Source organism: Bison bison, unplaced genomic scaffold, assembly GCF_000754665.1.
Source record: "Bison bison bison isolate TAMUID 2011002044 unplaced genomic scaffold, Bison_UMD1.0 scf7180017864136, whole genome shotgun sequence".
Classification (NCBI taxonomy): Eukaryota; Metazoa; Chordata; class Mammalia; order Artiodactyla; family Bovidae; genus Bison; species Bison bison.
The window spans coordinates 438,305-460,496 of record NW_011494708.1 but is presented as its reverse complement, the minus strand read 5'-3'; the positions used below and the strand labels follow the sequence as shown (position 1 = coordinate 460,496).

Here is a 22,192-nt window from a genome sequence, read left to right as displayed (position 1 = left end):
CTTTGCACTTTTTCTTTTTTTAGCAACAGAGTCTTCCTTTCAAATGAAAATTTTTATGGATTTCTAATACATATACCCAATGAAAGCTGAGGTGCCCCAGAGCCCTAATTTCTCACCTTCTCTCCATGCGACCTAACAGAGTCCCCAAAGATATCTCCACAGAACCCAAGGCTCCAGAGCACACAGTCTGAACACTACTTATATAACGAATGCTGAATCCCCTTTAACCCTGATGTCAGAAAGCTATGGGCCAGTTTTCAAGCTTTCTAGTCAACATTTATGTTCAGAACATTTGTAGTCTCCCTTTCCCTCCTGTTTCTGACTTGCTAGCTGGCATTTCTTTTCATCAAGAACCTGAATGTAATAAAATGGCCTATCTTCAATAATTGACAAAAATTAATACCTCTCAAAAAGTTAAACTGACATCTAACTGTCCTCCCTACCATTATTCTCTGAATAACCAAGATTTAACAGTGTTTATGTTATTCAAAAACACTTTTTAAAATAGAAATACAAAAAGAAGATGATTTTCTAAAGAAGCAAATCTCCCTTAAATAAAATGAAAGCAATGAATGACTCAGATTGAATGCAATTACCCATATTTATAAGAGAATCCAGCATTAGGAATGTCAAAATTTAAAAAATAATAGACTCATTTTCACAATATATACAAATATTAAATCATTATATTGTATACCTGGGACTAATATAATGTTATATGTCAATTATACTTGAATGGAAAAATTCTAAATTAAAGAATAAGAAACATAATATAAATTTCCCTCAACTACTGACCAATATACAGATACTCAATACCACATTTATTGGTACAAAAATCTAGTGAAGATATTTCTTCGGCTTTAACTTTTTATATTAAGATAAATTTATTTGTTCTGACAAGGAGATCTGATACTGTTCTTCTGAAGATTTCACATATTCTTAAAGAAGTCTCCTCAATAAAACATTGTAGTTGATCATTCTAATATACCAAAGTTCAAAATTGTCGCTCCCAGAAGATTCAACATAGCCCAGTCATGTAAGTATGGTTTGTCAAACATGAAACATGTTTGCAATAGTCAAAGAGATATAACTGCTGTGGCTAGAGAAACAATGACAGCATTCCAATCAAATTTCCTGCTTTTAATACATGTCTATATAACAAGGAAAAAATGTTGCTTAGTGAGAGTAGTCTCAGAGACAGCGCAGGGTTAGAGTGCTAACTGTTGCTTCCTGGTTATGCACCCAGGCTCCCTGTCTTCACCCGGCATGTACCCAGACGTCATCAAGGAAGATCCTACACTTTGACAGGAGCACCTTCACCAGTCCTGGCTTTCCACCAGGGCCAAGAGTTGCCTGATCTTGGAAAACAAAATTATCTCTTCACCAGCTACCCTGTCCTCGTTCCTCATTTAAAGGAAACAATCTACCACCTTCTGCAGCTGCCACTGTACTCACTAAGCCCTGGGAGTGTCAGCTGGGATGTGGAGGATACTGTGGGAGAAAAAAGATTGTCGATTGGAAGGGGGAATTTCAGGGCAAGGCAGATATTTAAAGGAAGGCAGTATGAGGCCAGACAGAGGAGGACAGATGAACATTATGTTCTATGGTGATCAACTAAACCTCTAAAATCATTCTGCTTGCTTGAAAACCTACCTTACCAAGATCACAAAGAAACAATACATTGATAAATTCTTAAAGACTTTATTTCTAACACAAGACAGTTGTTAGGCCGTCTTTTAAAGCAGCACATGACATTACATGGGGGAAGATATAAATGGAATAAATGTGAAAAATTCAAAGAACCACAAAAATGATTAAATGCATAGTAAAGTTTTCATCAGGAAGGTTCAGTTCAGTTCAGTTCAGTCACTCAGTCATATCCGACTCTTTGCAACCCCATGAACTGCAGCACACCAGGCCTTCCTGTCCATCACCATCTCCCGGAGTTCACTCAGACTCACATCCATCAAGTCGGTGATGCCATCCAGCCATCTCATCCTCTGTCGTCCCCTTTTCCTCCTGCCCGCAATCCCTCCCAGCATCAGAGTCTTTTCCAATGAGTCAACTCTTCACATGAGGTGGCCAAAGTACTGGAGTTTCAGCTTTAGCATCATTCCTTCCAAAGAACACTCAGGACTGATCTCCTTTAGAATGGACTGGTTGGATCTCCTTGCAGTCCAAGGGACTCTCAAGAGTCTTCTCCAACACCACAGTTCAAAAACATCAATTCTTCGGTGCTCAGCTTTCTTTATTGTCCAACTCTCACATCCATACATGACTACTGGAAAAACCATAGCCTTGACTAGACAGACTTTTGTTGGCAAAGTAATGTCTCTGCTTTTTGATATGCTATCTAGGTTGGTCATAACTTTCCTTCCAAGGAGTAAGCGTCTTCTAATTTCATGTCTGTAGGTGGGTTATGTAGCCTAAAAAAGTCAGGTGAAGATAAGCCTAAAACATAATTGGATAAAAGTAAAGGCTGATGAAACACCAAGACAGGTTGAATACTAATGTCAGTTGAGGTGCCCATCTCTAGAAATCCATAGAAAAAGAACAGACAGTCCTCCATGTGAGAAGATTTAGTTATTCATCTGCACAAAATCAGATTGGATGACCAGTATTATGAGCTTGTGATCAAAAACACACAAAGGGCCTTGTGTAGACTCAGACTATTGTTTGAGAATATTTAAAGGTTAGTTCTAGAATTTCCACTAGGGAGTAACATCAACACACTGATTTTGAGAATGGATATAAGGCCTGTGAGAAGTGAACCCACACAGCAAATGTCCAGTTGATCCATAAAGAGTTTGGGTTCCAGCAACATACAATAAATTCATTATTAGTTATATAGTCAGGAAATAGAGTGCTCCAGCTAATCAAATATTTTCCGTTAATTGTTACCACATGCAGAAGGATTACAAATTTTTAAAGAATGAGAATAAATTAAAATACACTTAACACTGAAACTAAACTGATTATAATTTAATCTTTCTCTAATTATTCAGAATGCATTTCAGGGTCATCAAGAAAAGCATAAATTATCAGTGCTTGATGACTGTGCAGGAAGTCACAGTTTTTCTAAAATCCTGGTTAATAGATGCTGGGTAAAAAGAATTCACTGCATTCATTATGATTTGGGGGAGTTATGTGCCAAGCATTTTTCTAGGATATGAAGTATATCATTAATCCTCACCAAAAATAAAATTTCACAGATGATGAACTGAAATTCATAAGAGTTAGAATAACTTGTCCAAGGGTACACAACAGGAAAGAGTGTCAGAGCCAGGTTTTGAGGGCAGAACTGTGTCTTTAAGGAATATGCTCTTTCACTATTTCAAACAAGGTATTTCATAAAAGTATTCATAAAATTTATTGCTTGTATGCATAAAACTTAAGCATAGTCAGTGGGTCAGATTGTTCATTTTTCCAGACATGCTGAAGAATTTTTCTGAACCATTCTTGAGATTGCTACCATGTATTCATAATGGCAGAAAACTCTACGCATGAAATATTTTTGTAGATTTTTTAAAAATAAAAGGCCAACTGCTCATTCAAAACCTCAAGAATATAGCTCAAACATCTTTGGACTAAATTAGCATAGCCTCAGCCACAGAACAAAATGATTTACCAATAAATGTATATACTTAATATACATTCATTTACTCACATTTTATGCAATGACCTAATTTCTATGTTAATCCACACATATTTAACTGTGAAACATATTTGACTTGACTCAGATGGTAAAGAATCCACCTGCAATGTGAGAGACCTGGGTTTGAGCCCTGGGTTGGGAAGATTCCCTGCAGAAGGGTATGGCTACCCACTCCAGTATTCTTGCCTGGAGAATTCCATGGACAGAGGAGCCTGGCAGGCTATAGTCCATGGGGTCACAAAGAGTCAGACATGACTGAGTGACTTTCACTTTCATAAAAGAACATTTAAAATTATTTAAAGTCTTTAGGCTGAATTTATACCTATAAAGGAAATGAATTCAATTTGTGATGGAAGAAAAGAGTTATTTCATCAACAGATGTGATACATCCCTTCTCCCATCATCTACTTTTGCATCCCAAATATTCACAATTTCACCTGAGATATTTATGGCTTCTCGTTCACCTGTATTCACAAGCACCAATTAAAATTCTTCTGGGTTCAAATGCCTTGTTCCTCCACCCATAATGGTTTCACTTATCTCTAAAACAGGCAGTAACTCCCATAATGGAATTTCACAAAAAAGGGGGGAAAGTGGCTGAACTCTGGAAGGGTGGGGGGGGGATCATCTCTGGCCATGATGCTGTTTCATTAGCTAATCCCATTCACACCCAGGAGACTTGGCAGTTCTGAGATGACCCTCATCAAAGAGGCTGGCCTTCCTCCCCTCCTCTGCACATAGCATTTCCAGATAAGCCTTACGAGTTACTTTCTATTCCAAAAGAAACTATTTTCATCTCTAGCACCACACTGATATTTCCATCATGTTGAAGAAAATCCTACCTAAACAGTAACTTGGGGTCAGAGGATCCCTGACCGGAGTTAGCTCTTTGCTCAAAAGTTCAGAATAGAAAAACAGACTTCACATATATGAAGTAGCACACAATTATGGTGGGAAGGTAATTCTGAAATTTGATCCTTCCTTCTAGTTCAGGATCTTGCCCAGAGACAAAAGTTTCATGCTCAAGTAAAATTTAAAGAAAGTTAAAATTACTGCACTGCCTAACTGAATTAAATTACACATTTATAGTGAAGCTTGAAAATCATACTTAACTGTCTTAAAACTTGATAGATTAGGTGGTGCTTGCCATGATCGTGTTTTGAAAGGTGATTTCACTGCTCGTGATTGTAACTGCCGTGGAGCTGTTCAGTTGGGAATTTTACTCTAATGCTTTGAACTGATTTGCTCATTCAATTTCCTCTCTGAGATTTTATACCCTCCACAGTAACTTTGTTAAACTTGAATCTGAGGTGACCCTTCTGATTCTGAACTCCAAGGGATAACTTTCTCAGGGGAAGTAAAGTAAGGTTCATTTTCAATATGAATGAATAAAAGAGGAAACACCCAGACTGAAGGTCAAGAAAATGTTACCTGGAACTGAATCAATATCAATAGAAACAGTTCATTGAAGAGCAAGGGCTAATTTTATGTCCAGATAAAAAAGGTGCTCACATTTCAAATTAAGTAGCTGGATAAGAAGAATGAAGAAAGTTCTTTTTAAAAGACTATTAATTATAATTCCTTAGACTTAATTTTATAGCCGAAGAAATTACCAAGAGTTCTTATAAAATATGATACTTGACATACACGCCTAGAAAGAATATTTGGAGGGTCACATAATTCTTAAACTGAAAGGATCCCAAATGAATAGCTAGTTCACCCCTTTTGTTCTTCAAATGAAGAAACTGAGGCACAGTGAGGTGAAGTGTACTTATAGAAAAGAAAGGTCAAAAAAAATTTAGCATAGATTTCAATTACTGTCACAACAAACTCAAGTTTAATATCAAAGGGGTATAATTAGCACCCATGCATAATACCAATGCATGAAAATTGTCTTAATAACAGTAAAAACAATCTATCATTTCTTTAAAATTTTCTTAAAAGACAAAATGGTGGAATAAATCTAATACTTCATTGTAATTCCCAGGAGTAATTCATTTCTCCTACTAATCTAGACTCAATCTCCTAGTCACTCATTAAATATTTACTGAGCATTTACAGAATGCTAAGTATGGAGCTCAAAACTCCAAAACTGTATTCTGGTCAGAAATCTGTCTGTAAAAAAAATGGTGACTAAAAGTTTACTACATACTATTCCTGCCTCTGAGTGTTTATACCTTTTAAAACTTCCATTTTCTTCTAAAAATGGCTTTCTTCCTTCAAGGATTATAGTAGGCACTGTCTTCAAGAATCAGTGTTTCTCAAGTTCTATCTATTCAATCATCTTTTTTAACAAATATTTAATTGTTACATGACTATGGTTGTGCGAGGATCCTATGAATCACTTACAGTATCAATGTTTAATATTTCTTTCATAATATTGTTGATTTTCTTACATACAGTGTCAAGCTCTCTATTGGAATATATATATATATATAATGTAGTTAATCAATAATTTATCCAATTACAAGCCTGGGAAAGTTGTTAGAAACCATATTTACATCACTATAGAGCACATGTCCAGCATAAGCAATCTCAAAGTTATATAATAAATATAGAGCAACTGTCCACCATATGTTGAAGTTATAAACAAATAAGACCAGACCATAGGTGAGATTAACCCTGTTTAAGGTCTAATTAGCAATGCTGCAAATCCAGAGACTCATTTTCTCAGTGTATCCAGAGTTAATACCCACTGTTGAACTCACAAGACTTTGATTTGCAAGACATAATGTCAGAATAATAATTCATAGTGAGGAATATCCTCTTCCAAGATTTGGAAAACTCCAAAAGTTCCCTGAGTAGGAATGGCTAACACCTGGCCATGCACTTCTCTCTCTTCTTTCCAAGAGCCCACAGCTGTCCAAAGGAATGCGTCTTAACACAGTTACCAAAACATCCCCTGCCAGTCACACTAAGAAATTCTACTCACCATGTTCCAAAGTACGTTCTTAGATAACTAAGAAGCCAGGTAGTAATCAGGTTATTTTGCAGATCAGGAAACAAGAGCTAATGCAGGCAGACACATGGAGGTCCACATCACCTGGGCCCCGGGGAAAACCTGAGACTTGCACCTTCTCCCACTTCCAAGACTCCGCTCAGCACCTGAATATTCCAGCATTGCTCTCTCCCTGAACAGGTGAAAAAGTCATCATCTCTTCAAACTCATTTCCATTTCCTTTGGATATACACTCTGAAGTGGATTTTGCTGGATCATACGGGAGTTCTATTTTTAACTTTTTCAGGAACCTTCCTACTGTTTTCCATAGTGGCTGAATCAATTTACATTCCTACCAACAGTGTACAAGAGTTCTCTTATCCCCACATCCTCCCCAATACTTATCTCCTGTTTTCTTGATGATAGCCAAGAGATATATGAACTCCTATGTTTATTTGTTTGTTGCAGCATTATTCACAATAACCAAGATATGGAGACAACCTAAATGTCCATCAGAAAATGATCAACAGATGAATGAATAATAGTGAAGTTGTGGTATACACACACACACACACACACACACGCACACACACACATAATGAACTATGAGAAGAAGGAAAAGAAATCCTGCCATTTGTAACAACATGGATGGAATTTGAGGGCATGATGCTAAGTGAAAAGTTAGAAAAATACAAATATTGTATAAAATCACTTTCTTATGGAATCTAAAAAAGACAAACTTGTAAAAACAGAGAGTAGAATGGTGGTTACCAGAGTCTGGGAGTTAAGAGAGATGTTGCTTAAGGATACAAACTGCGAACTAAAAGATAAATAAGTTCTGAGGAACAAATGCACAGTATAATGATTATAGTCAACAATACAGTATTATAAACCTTAAAGTTGTTAAGAGACTAGATCTTAATTGTTTCTACTACCAAAAAAAAAAAGGAAATGATAATTCTGTAACATAATAGAGGTGTTAGCTAACACTAAGGTTATAATGATACTATAATATATAAGTGTATCAAATCAACGTGGTATACACCTTAAACACTGTTATATCTCAGTTATGTTTCATTTAAAGCATGTGTGTGCTCAGTCATGTCTGACTCTGAGACCCTATAGACTGTAGTAGCCCACCAGACTCTGTCCATAGAATTCTCCAGGTAAGAACACTAGAGTGACTTGCTACATTCTCCTCAAGGGGATCTTCCCAACTCAGGGATAGAACTCACATCTCCTCTGTCTCCTGCATTGCAAGCAGATTCTTTACTGCTTGAGCCACTGGGTTTTCATTTTAAAAGTATTACCAATCCTTCCTTTTGTCCCCCTTTTTGAGATTCTATTGACTCTATTCCTTATTTTGGAAAGATAAGTCTTCTTCAAACAAATTATACTTTATTCTACAGATCTTTTACAGTTATAAAGATGCAACTGAACTTCTGTTTGCTGGTACATCAGTACAAAAACTACTGGACAGACTGCCCTAACAATGGAGGGTGAGTTTAGAATCATCTAAATAAAAAATTTTAAAGACTGTATAGTAGTATAAAATTCACTAGGTATGGGGTAGTGGAGAACCTTAAGTAATCATCCCCTTGAAGCAATTGGAACTGAATTAAAAAGAAGTCCAAGGGACTTTTCTGTAGGGGCAGAGAATGCTATGGAAATAGAAGATAAAGAATGGTTTCTAATCAGGAAGCACAAGGGCAGATTCTCTGATGTGTGACTGAGCTGCTGCTCACAGGGAAACTCCTTGAAACCTGCTCCCAGGAAGCAGATGTACCAGGTTCTATGTCTCAAAGTGGGTGTGCCGGCTAGGTCGTGTATGTCCCTCATCATATCAGTATGGCCTCACTTGGGTTAAGTCTGATGAACAACGGCAGTGTGATCAACAACGGCAGTGTGTGTGTGTGTGTGTGTGTGTCTGTGTCTGTGTGAGTGAGTGATTTTGAACTCTGCCAAGCACTGCACCAGTCACTTGGTCGTAGAACACATTCTCTCAAACCCCTGAACTGATCCCACTATCATAGCCCTTCAGAAACATGCAAGAAAATAAAAACCATGGATTCTGAGACAGGATATGGATAATAAGCACCAAACCCTTCCCTTTGCAGTGTAGAGCACGAAGGTCCAGATTATGTATTTTGTCCAGAGTGGTTGATATCCTTAAAGGTATAAAGTAACTACATCAAATATAAAACTAATATCTAACATTTTAAGGTGTTCTGGGAATACGAATACATAAATTTATTTTCACAACTGACTATGAGTTAGGCAGAATGGCAATCAGCATCAGTCTCATTTAACAGATGAGGAAGTTGACATTCAGAGAGTCCTAATGAGGACTTCCCCAAAGGCACACCCCTAGAACACAAGACTTAGTCTTCTCTCTTCAGACTCTGCAGACTTTCTACTCTTCCACCCTTCATATGGGAGAGGGACGACAAGCATGCTACTGAACAGAAGGGGAGAAGCAACAGAGGACAATCATCTGCCATGTTTCTCTTCAAGGTTTACTCTATAATCTCTGGTTGTCTGAGTTGATGTGTAGTCTGAGTATGTAGGTTGGTGGTGGTTTAGTCCTTAAGTCATATCCAACTCTTGTGATCCCATGGACTGCAGCCTTCCAGGCTCCTTTGTCCATGGGATTTTCCAGGCAAGAACACTGGAGTGGGTTGTCATTTCTTTCTCCAGGGGATCTTCCCAGTCCAGGTAGCAACCCTGCATCTTCTGCATTTCAGGCAGATTCTTTACCTCTGAGTTACCAGGGAAGCCCTGTAGCCTTGTAGGTTGGTGGGATACAAATACATTGGAAATTGTTTTCTTCATGACTTTTCAAATTCCACAAGTCTGTACACTAGCATGCTCAAACAATTCTGTGAACAGCCTTTGAATCTCATTCTTCCTTTTCTATTCTGGCCTTGACTCCTCTTCACAGGCTCAATTCAGTCCTGCCGGGAACGACAGTACCAAGTGCATCTGACAACCCAGCCTCCACGTACCCAAAGCTGTGAGTTCTCCATGAGCTATGAGATGAACTGCTCCATGGGGCTGAGTTGACAAAGGTTTATCTTGAGAAGCAATAAAACAAACATGAAGTGGGACTCTATATTCAGGTAATTGAGTCTCTATTCTGAGCTTGCAATGGATTTTTAATTGGTTCGTTTTTCCAAAAGGTCAATGTGTCAAACTTTGAGCGCTTTCCTTAATTCTTAGGATATTTTTTAACGCACATTTAGAAAAACACAGGTGCTTAACACATTTTGTCCAGTTAAATGGGCCTCTGCAATTTAAATTGACATAGGCAGGTGGCTGCCAGGTCTGCACCACTTTGGGAAATGGATGTATTTCTCCCTTCCCAGCTCTCCATTGGAAGGGAGGGAGGAGAATGCTGACAGACAACAGCAGGGTGATTCTGAGCTCAGCATCCTATCTTGGTGGTATACCCAAGCTGCAAGATTTATAACCTTCTTGTTACAATGCATCAGCTTCAACACTTTCAGTGAAGTCTTCAATAACTTCGATGACATCTTGCTGAGGGGTTTTGTCATTAAAAGCCTAAAGCTGGTCATTAACAAACCTTCTCTGCAATCATCTACCGCTGTGCTAACTCAGGCATGGATCTCACTGGAAAGTTAGGCTGGCTCAGAAACTTTCCAGAAGGCTGCATTTTTTTCCCATGTGGGGTATATTTCTTTAAGAAAAGGAAATACAGTTCCCAATCATTTCATTTCATCATTTATTTCTCATTATCCATTGACTCACTCTTCTTTGAAAGACACAACCAAATTCGACAAACGTGTAGAAAGCTACTTCATGACAGAAACAGTGCTCGGGGCTGAAGATATAATTATAAAAAAGACACAGCTCCAACTCTCAAAGGGTGCAGAGATATCCCCCTCCCAAAATTAACTGTTATTTATGGAATCTTTCATAACATGCCAGACTCTGTATTTAGGCTTTATAAGCATTATCGTGTTCATTTTTCACCATGCTTTAGAAGACAGATATTTTTATTATCCCCATTTAAAGATTAAATGACTGAAGTGTTGTTTGTTTAAGAATTCCCCCCAAAATCACTGAGCATGAAGTGGAAGAACCAAGTTTCAAACCTGTATCTTGCCTGACTTCAAGCTAGCTGATCTTCTCCAAACAACAGGATTGGGCCAGGAGTAAGGTGAAGACCATGACATTTCAGCTGAGGAAAGACTGAGAGCCAAGCCACGGGGAGGCACAGGTTCGGTAGGTGTGAGGAACAGGTTGAACTCAACTGAAATCCTCTTTTAGGAGAGTTTACATCATGGGTCAAGTATCACCCATTGAGAATAACTTGCCTGGTTTCTCATACGTTCTCACCTCCTCAACATCCAGATTATTAAGGTATCCCTTTATGTGTTCTTGGGCTTCCCTTGTGGCTCAGTTGGTAAAGAATCCTCCTGCAAGGCGGGAGACCTGGGTTCAATCCCTGGGTTAGGAAAATCCCCTGGAGAAGGCAAAGGCTACCCACTCCAGTATTCTGGCCTGGAGAATTCCATGGACTGTATAGTCCATGGGGTCGCAAAGAGTTGAACAGAACTGAGTGACTTTCACTTTCATTTATGTGTGCTATATATAGACTTTATATATAAGAAATTAAAAGACACTTGCTCCTTAGAAGAAAAGCTATGACAAACCTAGACAATGTATGAAAAAGCAGAGACATCACTTTGCCAATAAAGGTCCATATAGTCAAAGCTATGGTTTTTCCAGTAGTCATGTATGAATGTGACAGTTGGACCATAAAGAAGGCTGAGTGCCACCAAAGAATTGATGCTCTCAAACTATGGTGTTGGAGAAGACTCTTGAGAGTCCGTTGGAGACGGACTCTCCAGAGCAAGGAGCAAAGAGATCAAACTAGTCAATCCTAAAGAAAATTAACCCTGAATATTCATTGGAAGGACTGGTGCTGAAGCTGAAGCTCTAATACTTTGGCCACCTGATGCAAAGAGCCAACTCATTAGAAAAGACCCTGATGCTGGGAAAGATTGAAAGCAGGAGGAGAAGGGGACGACAGAGGATGAGATGGTTGGATGGCATCACTGACTCAATGGACGTGAGTTTGAGCAAACTCTGGGAGATAGTGAAGGACATGGAAGACTGGCGTGCTACAGTCCATGGGGTCACAAAGGGTCAGACACAACTGAGTAACTGAACAATAACAATATACAGACTTACACTTGCCTGCTGGCACCAGAGCAGCCAAGATTGGTGTAAATTTTATGAATATAATAAAGATTCAAATCATGTGAGAAAAGCCTAATGCTTTGAAAATCACTGCTTCTTGAGTTTTTACAAAAATCCCTGTGACAGAACAATTCCAGCTACCCAGTTGTTTGATAGTTGTTTCTGCTGCCAATTATTTGATATTTCACTTAATGTGGCAACCTCTCCAAAGGAAGTAATGAATGGAGGGAGGTCCTGGCTGCTAGGTCCTCCATAGGATTCAATCATAAATAGCCAGAGGGCCAATGCTACCAGCATTCATTAGGAAGTTTCCCAGAAAAAATGATGGAAAAATTGCAGACATGGCAGGGGACGTTCTGTCATAACTTAGAGACATGAAGGCGGATAGAAATTTTTTTTAATGTCCCGAGATTCTATTTTTTAAATAATAAGGAAAGTAACCTGGGGTGATAGATATATACTTAAAAGTGCACATTTGGCAATGATAACAGTTATTACCATTGGTTGAGGGCTTACTATGTGCCAGGCAATTGCTTAGGGTGTTTAGCACAATAGCTTATTAAATGAAATTTTTACAACTCTGCCAGGGAAAGTATTACCCCATTTTTATAGATGAACAGACTTGAGAGTTTGGGAGGTTGGGTCATATGCCCCTTGCTGAATAACTGGACCTGGAATACAAGCCCAGTTATATATCATTTCAAGTTTTTGTATCTCCACTGTGTTGCTTTTCCCTTATCCATATCTACATTAATTAAAACAAAACCTGTTTAAAGGCATTTAAATAATGCAGTGATTAAAAAGGCATTCACTGATTTCTCCCTTTTTTTTTCCTGAAATGACATTTTCCTCTTTTTTTTTTTTTTTTCCTCCTTTTCTCATAAGGAAATAGAAACATTAGCTTTCTTTTTACAGCTCAATTAATTGCTGTGGGATTTTACCTGACGAGATTAGTAAGGCCTTCAGGCAGACGCCATTGATCCAACCATAGTGTCATTATGTGCCTGTCCATATGCACGATGTGGGAGGGAAGGCTTTGTTCCTGAGAATCACAAAGCCATCATCCATCTGACTCCCTGGGTTCTGGTGGCCTCTCTCCCGCAGTGCTTCCCACAAATACCTTCCTGGGCTTGTTATTGCTTTTAATCGCTCACAGGGTGGTTCTTTCCAGTCAAGTGCTCGCCAGTCAAGATCATCGGCATTACCTTGGAGGAGTCTCAGCAAATTGATCAGTTACCTCAGCTCCCTTCCTCTGCTGAGACGCAGGATATGGGGCATCTGAGTTTTGCCCAAGGTCATAGGACCTGCTGGCTCCTGCAGAGGCAGCATGAAACCCTTTCAAAGAATTTACGCAAGCCCAGGGCACCCAAACATAAGGCAAAGTTTCTAGAAGTGTGGTGGGACAAGCAAGTGCTCTGAGTCAGAAAGCCCTGGACTCAGGGATCCTATCAAACACCAAAATAGTGGTAGTAATAATAATACTGTACACATTCTGCCTTGTTCCAGCAAATATTACTTAGTAACTTTGTGATCTCGAGCAAATGACTTAGCCTCTTTGAAACTCAGTTTTCTCATCTGTAAGATAGCAGCAATGACCTCATCTCACTGTCTTGAAAATAAAATAATGGGATGGCATCAATTAAGACTCTTTTTGTTCCAAGTGATAGAAATCCAATCAGAATCAGGTGAACCAGAAAGAGCACTTAATTATAAGTAAAAGTAATGTCTCTCAAAAACATATTTGCAGCTGAGTCTGAGACAAACTGGAATTAGAAGCACAACTGTCCCCCTGATCTCTCCCTGGTTTCTTGTCTCCATTTCCCTGGGGGCACTGGTAGCTGTTCCCCACCCATCTTCTCACTACCCCTAAGCTTTACATGGAAAGGCATAGCCACCAATGGCCCACAAAGTTACATCACCTTGCCAATCCATGCTGTGAGACAAGCAAACTGATTGGTCCAAATTCTAAATCCCAGGGAAGAATTGGGATTGATCCACCTCACCGTCATGTGCCTACATCTAGATCAATCAATTATCTGTTGACAAAGAGCAGTTGTTTATTCTGCTTACACAACTATCTCTATGATAAGTCTAAGAATAGGGGCAAGGTGGGTACTTCCTAGAAAGAAAACGGACAGATTATTAGAAAAGAGTTTCACTGCAGAAGAGAGAACTGGTGTTCACTACAACAACATATGAAAAATAGCTATCACTACATCCAGTCCAGAATAGATACACTTAATATAGTGTTTCTGGTCAATGTGTAGATTTCTACACATTTTGAAAAACTATATTTTCAAAAAATACAATATTATTTGTTAATTACAAAGAATAGAAGTCATAATATTAAGAATCTGAAGAGAATGTAGATGCTGTGAATAATTAATGGTTTAAGTTCATACTTTTTACATTAATTCAACAGTACAATAGGAATTCAATAATTTCAAAAGCAGGATTTTGTCCCTAACCTTATCTTCTCTCCTATCCCTCACCAACCCAAATCTTCTCACATTTTCTTCTCTTGCCTTCAGTTACTTTTCTATCTTATCTTAGTTTGAGGGTCCACTGGTGAAGTTTTAGTGTTAAAGATCTAAGGCACTGTACAAAGTACTGAAAATGACTTCAGAGAACAAAGAAATGTCCTTATACGTTAGCGCTAAACAGAGCACCAAGATGGGAATGAAGAAAGACAACGTCTACTTTTTCTCTTTTTTCCCTAAAATACACAGAACAGTTTTGAACAAGTCCTTTGGGGTCCCTAGGGCATCCATAAATCTGATGATGATAACTAGCCTACTTGTCTCTTGAGGTGAAGTTGGGAACGTTGGTGTATTAACCATGAGCAGGGTCATTTATAACCCACTCCAGTATTCTTGCCTGGGAAACTCCATAAACAGAAGAGTTTGGTGCACTATAGTCCATGGGTCGCAGAGTCGTACACGACTTAATGATTAAATAGCAGCAGCAGGGTCATTTACAGGGAGAAATGGGGAAGAATCTCAGAAAACTAGAGATTTCCTTTCCTTATCAGACAGTGAATTCCCACACAGAGGATGAATCTTTTTTGTGTGTAACACAAAAGAATGATTTTGCTTGTGTAAAACTGAAGAAATCCAATTGCCCTCTGTCAATAAACCCCAGGGCTGGGTGAGGAATTGAGTCAATATATTTGAGGTTTTGGAAAGAAACCACTTTGTGTCACTTTCCAGAATTCCTTCTCGCTGATTCCAGTATATTACTGATTTAGTTTGGAAAGAATAATTCCAGGACCTCTCAAACAGAATGAGGAGAAATAACTGCCTATCATGGTTTTAAAAAACAGGAAATTGAAAGTCTCATTTTCATTGAATTTTGTTGCTGTGATATGATTTCTTTAGAGGGAGGAGAAATTAAATTTATGAAGCAACAGTGTTCCAAGTGGTAGCTAAAAGGGAGAAATTAACTGAGGCAGAAATATGTGTTACCAGCTAAAGATTATTCCTTCACATTTGTTTTCAAATATGAAAAGAATTCCTTTGGGTAAAAGGAGTTGCCAGAATAACAATATTGTCTTGAAATAAAATTCACAGATTCTATATGGCAAAAAGAATGTCTGCTGTTTGGTTACACTTTAAATGAAACATGCATTGATTGAAGACACATACCACTTGAAAGTTTATTACACAAATGCTTGATTTTGGTCCTTTAAGAATTCTGCCAATTCGTTTCTTGATAGTTAGGGTATTAAAATATGCAAATAAGCATGCTCTAGCTGGTCAGTGCGGATCTACGTGTAATAACTAATGCTCTCTCCCAACAGCCACCACTCCTTGTATTCATGTCACCTTCACCCAGGAGTCACAAAATGCTGAAGACTGTCGCTTTTTACTTGATTAAATTTCAGCAGGTTGAAGCTAGGCCAAAATTCTCACCTTCCTCTTTCCTAAATACTTTTTTCTCCCCCCTCTGTTAATTACATAGCTTTACACTGATTTACATGAATTTCAGCTTTCAAAATCATTGGTCTTTGCTGAATGCAAATAGGCACATGGGAAAATCATATCAAGTTTGCACAATTGATCTTTCATCATTTCAAATGGTACCTTTGAACAGTTCCTGAAATGTCTGTCTGAAATACTCCCAGCGCTGAGTGTCATCAAAAGATGTGGGGTCACCCTGGGGAAACCCATTCTCAGTGATGTAAATTACAGGGTTATTATACGTATCCTGGAATGAGAAAGCAGAAGTTTTATTCCAAACAGATGTAAAAAAAAAAAAAAAGACTCATAAAATCAGATACCCTCTATCTTCTCTAAGCTACAACCCCAAAACTAGTTTTCATCAAATTGCACTGACCCTATTAACTTAATTTTCCGCGCACTGACCTTTTATAACTAACAATGGAAAAGAAAAACTGTGCAAATATCCATGAAGACAGTCAAATGACTCTTGCTATAATGAGAAGACAGAAATATCTTTCTTCCATCAACATCTGCTGATTGTCATTGCTCCTTAACCCCTTGGTCCCCCTCTCCCCAGTAGCTATGTTCTCTATCCCCCTGATAGCTGCAGCTGCTGCTGCTGCTAAGTTGCTTCAGTCGTGTCCAACTCTGTGCAACCCCATAGACAGCAGCCCACCAGGCTCCCCTGTCCCTGGGATTCTCCAGGCAAGAACACTGGAGTGGGTTGCCATTTCCTTCTCCAATGCATGAAAGTGAAAAGTGAAAGTGAAGTCGCTCAGTCATGTCTGACTCCTAGTGACCCCATGGACTGCAGCCCACCAGGCTCCTCCATCCATGGGATTTTCCAGGCAAGAGTACTGGAGTGGGGTGCCATTGCCTTCTACCCCTCTCCACCCGACAGTGGGAATCCTAAAAAACTGATAATTTAAAATTTTCATTTCAGCTACCTAGATGCCATTCAGTGTAACAGAGATCCAGAAAGGGTTCAGCTATTTCAAATCCCTATTTTGCCTTTTAGTAACTCAATTGTGACCCCAGCCTGAAAAATATGTCCAAGGTACTACTGTAGCTACAACTGAATTTAACAGCAAATCCTAAGTCTAATCATGGCTTTGAAGCCCTTTATCCCTGGTGGCTCAGACCGTAAAGAATCTGCCTGTAATGCAGGAGACCCAGATTTGATCTCTGGGTCAGGAAGAATCCCTGGAGAAGGGAATGGCAACCCCACTCCAGTATTCTTGCCTGGAGAATTCTATGGACAGAGAAGCCCGGCAGGCTACATACAGTCCATGGGGTCACAGAGTTGGCAACTGAGCAACTAACACTACTATCAGCTAATTATCCTTCATTGACTTGAATCCTAATCACCTCTTCCCAGGCCAACAAATGTATATGCCATTGCTTAAAGCATTCATTGTTCAGGTCTTTATATACATAGACATAGGCCCATCTTCCCACGTTTGGGTACACAGGGATGCAAACAAATAGTGCGTTTACCTTAATGTATTTCAGTAGCTTACGTATTCCCCACGGCACCACACAGACCCAAATCAAACTTATCCAAGATGGGTCTGGAAAAACTTCAACCTCCACATCCTGGAGTAAACCCAGTTCTCCTTTCCTGTTCTCCTGGTTCTTGACTAAGCGAGTTGTGTAATACTGCACAGCAAAGAAATCAGCAGTGCCTTTGATCATCCTCTTCTCTTCTTCTGTAAATTCTGGAAGCCGTGATGATGAGTAGCCCTGCTTTTTACTCATGAGGGCAACCTGAGACTTGACAACTTCAGGATAATCGCCATCAATAAATATGGGTTTAGCAAAGAAGTCCAATTGGAATGCCATGGCTCTTTTAACTGCTTCCTGGTCAGATGCTGAGTAGGGGTCTGCTGGTTCTGCCCAGCCAGCAAAAATTGATAGAGATACCATGCCCTTCTGCTCTTTTCGGAATAAGGAATCATAGCTGTGCCAGGATCTGGCATGAGCTTTAATCAAATTATGAGCTGCCTGATAAGCCTTAGTTCCAACGTGAGGCACACCAGGAGGAAATACACCAAACTCATATGCCGTCACAGCAAAAATATTAGGCTCATTTATGGTGATCCACTGCTTGACTCGATCCCCAAACGTACTGAAGCAAAACCGGGCATATTTGTCGAAGGATTCGATGATTGCCTCTGAGAGCCAACCCCCTTGGTCTTCCAAGGCCTGAGGCAAGTCAAAGTGGTAGAGGGTCACGATGGGTCTGACCCCATTTGCTAACAAATCGTCAATGATCTTGTTATAATAGTCGATTCCTAGGAGAAAAATAAAAGAAAGTATGAGAAGAAAAGTCATCTTCATTATGCTGACAATAAATAAGGATTGGGAGAGGATCAGGAATAACAATTTCCTAAAAAATTTTAATCCAAAATAAGGTTCATAACTTCCTACCTATAATCAATTAAAGGTTGGAAGAAAACATGAAGTCCAAGGAAGACTGGCTGATCAGAGACAAAAGAATGTGATGGGGTGACACAATTATGGAAGCTGTTACATTCTGAAAGGGATTCATTTGGACAGGTTGCTATCACGTAACTTTGTGCCAATGGGACACTTACTGAAATTATTTTATTTATTGGGTGGGGGGATAAATTTGGAGTTTGGGATTAACATATACATACTGCTGCTGCTGCTGCTAAGTCGTATCAGTCATGTCTGACTCTGTGTGACCCCACAGATGGCAGCCCACCAGGCTCCTCCATCCCTGGGATTCTCCAGGCAAGAATACTGGAGTTGCCATTGCCTTCTCCGAACATATACATACTACTCTATATAAAATAAATAACCAAAAAGGACCTACTGTAGAGTCCAGGGAAAAATGGTCTCTGAGGAAAAAGAATCTGAAAAAGAATCTATATATATTTTTATATATATATATAAAACACATATATATATTCTTATATACATATATAACACATATATGTATATGTAACTGAATCACTTTGCCATACATCTGAAACTAACATTGCATTGTAAATCAACTATACTTCAATTAAAATTTTAAAGTTACATATTCATATTTTTAAAAGAAATTATTCTTTGCTTGTTTGCATGTTTGACTTTTCGCTCAATTCCACTAGAATTGTTATTGTTGTTGTTCAGTCGCTCAGTCATGTCCAACTTTTTGCCGCCACATGGACTGCAGCACACCAGGCTTCCATGTCCTTCACCATCTCTTGAAGCTTGCTCAAACTCTTGTCCATCAAGTCGGTGATGCCATCCAACCATCTCATCCTCTGTCATACCCTTCTCCTTCTGCCTTCAATCTTTCCCAACATCAGAGTCTATTCCAGTGAGTCAACTCTTTGCATCAGGTAGCCAAAGTATTAGGGCTTCAGCTTCAGCCTCACTCTTTAAAATGAATATTCAGGATTGATTTCCTTTAGGATTGACTGGTTTGATCCCCTTGCAGTACAAGGGACTCTCAAGAGTCTTCTCCAACACCACTGTTTGAAAACATCAATTCTTCAGTGGTGCTCAACCTTCTTTATGGTCCAACTCTCACATCCATACATGACTACTAGAAAAGCCATAGCTTTGACTAGATAAGCCTTAGTCGCAAAGTGATGTCTCTGCTTTTTAATACACTGTCTAGGTTGGTCATAGCTTTTCTTCCAAGAAGCGTCTTTTAATTTAATGACTGCGGTCACCATCTGCAGTTATTTTGGAGCCCCAAAAAATAAAGTCTGTCACTGTTTCCATTGTTTCCCCATCTATTTGCCATGAAGAGATAGGACCAGATGCTGTGATCTTCATTTTTTGAATGTTGAGTTTTAAGCTAGCTTTCTCCTCTTCTCTTTCACCTTCATCAAGAGGCTCTTTAGTTCCTCTTAGCTTTCTGCCATAAGAGCGGTGTCATCTGCATATCTAAGGTTATTGATACTTCTCCCAGCAATCTTGATTCCAGTTTGTGCCTCACCTAGCCCAGCATTTCACATGATGTACTCTGCATTAAAGTTAAATAACCAGGGTTACAATAAAAAGCCTTGACGTACTCCTTTCCCAATTTTGAACCAGTCCATTGTTTCATGTCCTGTTCTAACTGTTGTTTCTTGATCTGCATACAGGTTTCTCAGGAAACAGATAAGGTGGTCTGGCATTCCCATCACTTGAAGAATTTTCCACAGTTTGTTGTGATCCACATAGTCAAAGGCTTTAGCATAGTCAATGAAGCAAAAGTAGATGTTTTTCTGGAACTCTCTTGCTTTTTCAGTGATCCAACAGATGTTGGCAATTTGATCTCTGGTTTCTCTGCCTTTTCTCAATCCAGCTTGAACATCTGGAAGTTCTCAGTTCATGTACTATTGAAGCTTGGCTTGGAAAATTTTGATCATTACTTTGCTACCATGTGAAATGAGTGCAATTGTGTGATAGTTTGAACATTCTTTGGCACTGCCTTTCTTTGGGGCTGGAATGAAAACTGACCTTTTCCAGTCCTGTGGCCACTGCTGTGTTTTCCAAATTTGCTGGCCTATTGAGTGCAGTACTTTCACAGCATCATCTTTTAGGATTTGAAATAGCTCAGCTGGAATTCCATCACTTCCACTAGCTTTGTTGGTAGTGATGCTTCCTAAGGCCCACTTGACTGCACTCCAAGATGTCTGGCTCTAGTGATCACACTGTCATGTGAGCGTATGACCTATCATTATCTGGGTCATTAAAATCTTTTTTGTATAGTTCTTCTGTGTATTCTTGCCACTTCTTCTTAATATCTTCTGCTTCGGTTAGGTCATGAGCCTTGTCTAATTTACCTCTGGATCCCCCAAATCCTGGGACAATAGCAGAAACCTAGTAGAGACTCAATAAATAGCTCTTGAGTGAATGAATAGATTTCAACAATATTCAACATAAAGTAAAGAAGATGAATGCAATGACTGCCTTGGTGCTTCTCCAAACAGGTGAGTCTTACAAGTCTAAGAAAAGAGACTCATTGAACATGGACAAGGGCTCAGCGTCAGTCCCAGGGTGTGAGTTACAAAGACAGAACTAGGGGTTTGACACATTAAAGAACTTTCCATTGGACAGTTTGCTCTAAAGTTCTGACATAATCCATAGAAATACCTGGGCTTCCCTGTTGGCTCACATGGTAAGGAATCTGGCTGCAATGCAGGACACCCAGGTTCGATCCTTGGGTTGGGAAGATCCCCTGGAGAAGAGAATGGCAACCCACTCCAGTATTCTTGCCTGGAGAATTCCATGAACAGAGGAGACTGGTGGGCTACAGTCCATGGGGTCACAAAGAGTCAGACATGATTGAGTGACTAAGCACAGCACAGCACATGATTATATGTGTAAGAGTATGGAGGGAAAAAGAGGAGATATCTGTATACGTATAGCTGATTCACTTTCCTGTACAGTAGAAACTAAGAAAACATTGCAAAGCAACTATTTCCTGATGGCTGTGCCTGCAATGCAGGAGATCCAGGTTCAATGACTGGGTTGTGAAGATCCCCTGGAAAAGGCTACTTACTCCCGTATACTTGCCTGGAGAATACCAATGGACAGAAGAGCCTGTTGGGCTACAGTCCGTAGGGTCACAAAGAGTCACACATGACTGAGCAACTAATGCTTTTACACTTACACTCCAGTAAACACTTAAAACAATTTTAAAAATTTAATTTAAAAAAAATAAGAGTTTGGAAAGAAACTAAGCAAAGAGGAGAGAAGCATTCCTGTTTTGAGAGATGATTTCCTGAATAATAATTGTAAATTCATAAGCAGAACTTGTGTTGCATTCAAAGTTTGCATAGAAGCAGGGTCCCTTTACCTCTTCTTAAAGTTATTATCTTCCAATTTTAAATAATAATTGAGACTTTTGTGTACATTTCATTTATTCAATCATTAATTTGTCCATTCCTCAAATATGCGTTTACAGAGACACTACTATATGCTTGATTACAAACATTATAAACACTCTCCTTGTACTAAGAAAACTTTAATTGTAGTAGTAACCAGGCATGTTTAGTTGCTCAGTAGTGCCCGACCGTTTATGACTCTTTGGACTGTAGCCTGCCAAGGCTCCTCTCTGCATGGGATTTCCCAGGCAAGAATACTGGAGTGGGTTGCCATTTGCTTCTCCAGGGATCTTCCCAACCCAGGGATAAAACCTGCATCTCCTGTGCCTCCTGCTTTGCAGGCAGATTCTTTACACATTGAGCCATCGGGGAAGCCCCTTAAATATTAATTCAGTTCAGTCGCTCAGTCATGTCCTACTCTTTGCGACCCCATGAATCACAGCATGCCAGGCCTCCCTGTCCATCACCAATTCCCGGAGTTCACCCAGACTCACGTCCATCGAGTCAGTGATGCCATCCAGCCATCTCATCCTCTGTCGTCCCCTTCTCCTCCTGCCCCCAATCCCTCTCAGCATCAGACTCTTTTCCAATGAGTCAA

At 39.4% G+C, this 22,192-nt stretch overlaps 1 protein-coding gene across 1 annotated transcript in view; it reads right to left on the bottom strand.

Moving 5' to 3' along the window:
• The window catches only part of LOC104988554 (cytosolic beta-glucosidase), a 133,797-nt gene that overhangs the window by 47,367 nt on the left and 64,238 nt on the right, over positions 1-22,192 (bottom strand). Inside the window, exons 3-4 of the mRNA XM_010839912.1 lie at positions 17,258-18,054; positions 15,902-16,025 (exon numbers count right to left, since the gene is read on the bottom strand). Coding sequence (XP_010838214.1) covers positions 15,902-16,025; positions 17,258-18,054 — 921 coding nt within the window. The remainder of the gene's footprint in view (positions 1-15,901; positions 16,026-17,257; positions 18,055-22,192) is intronic.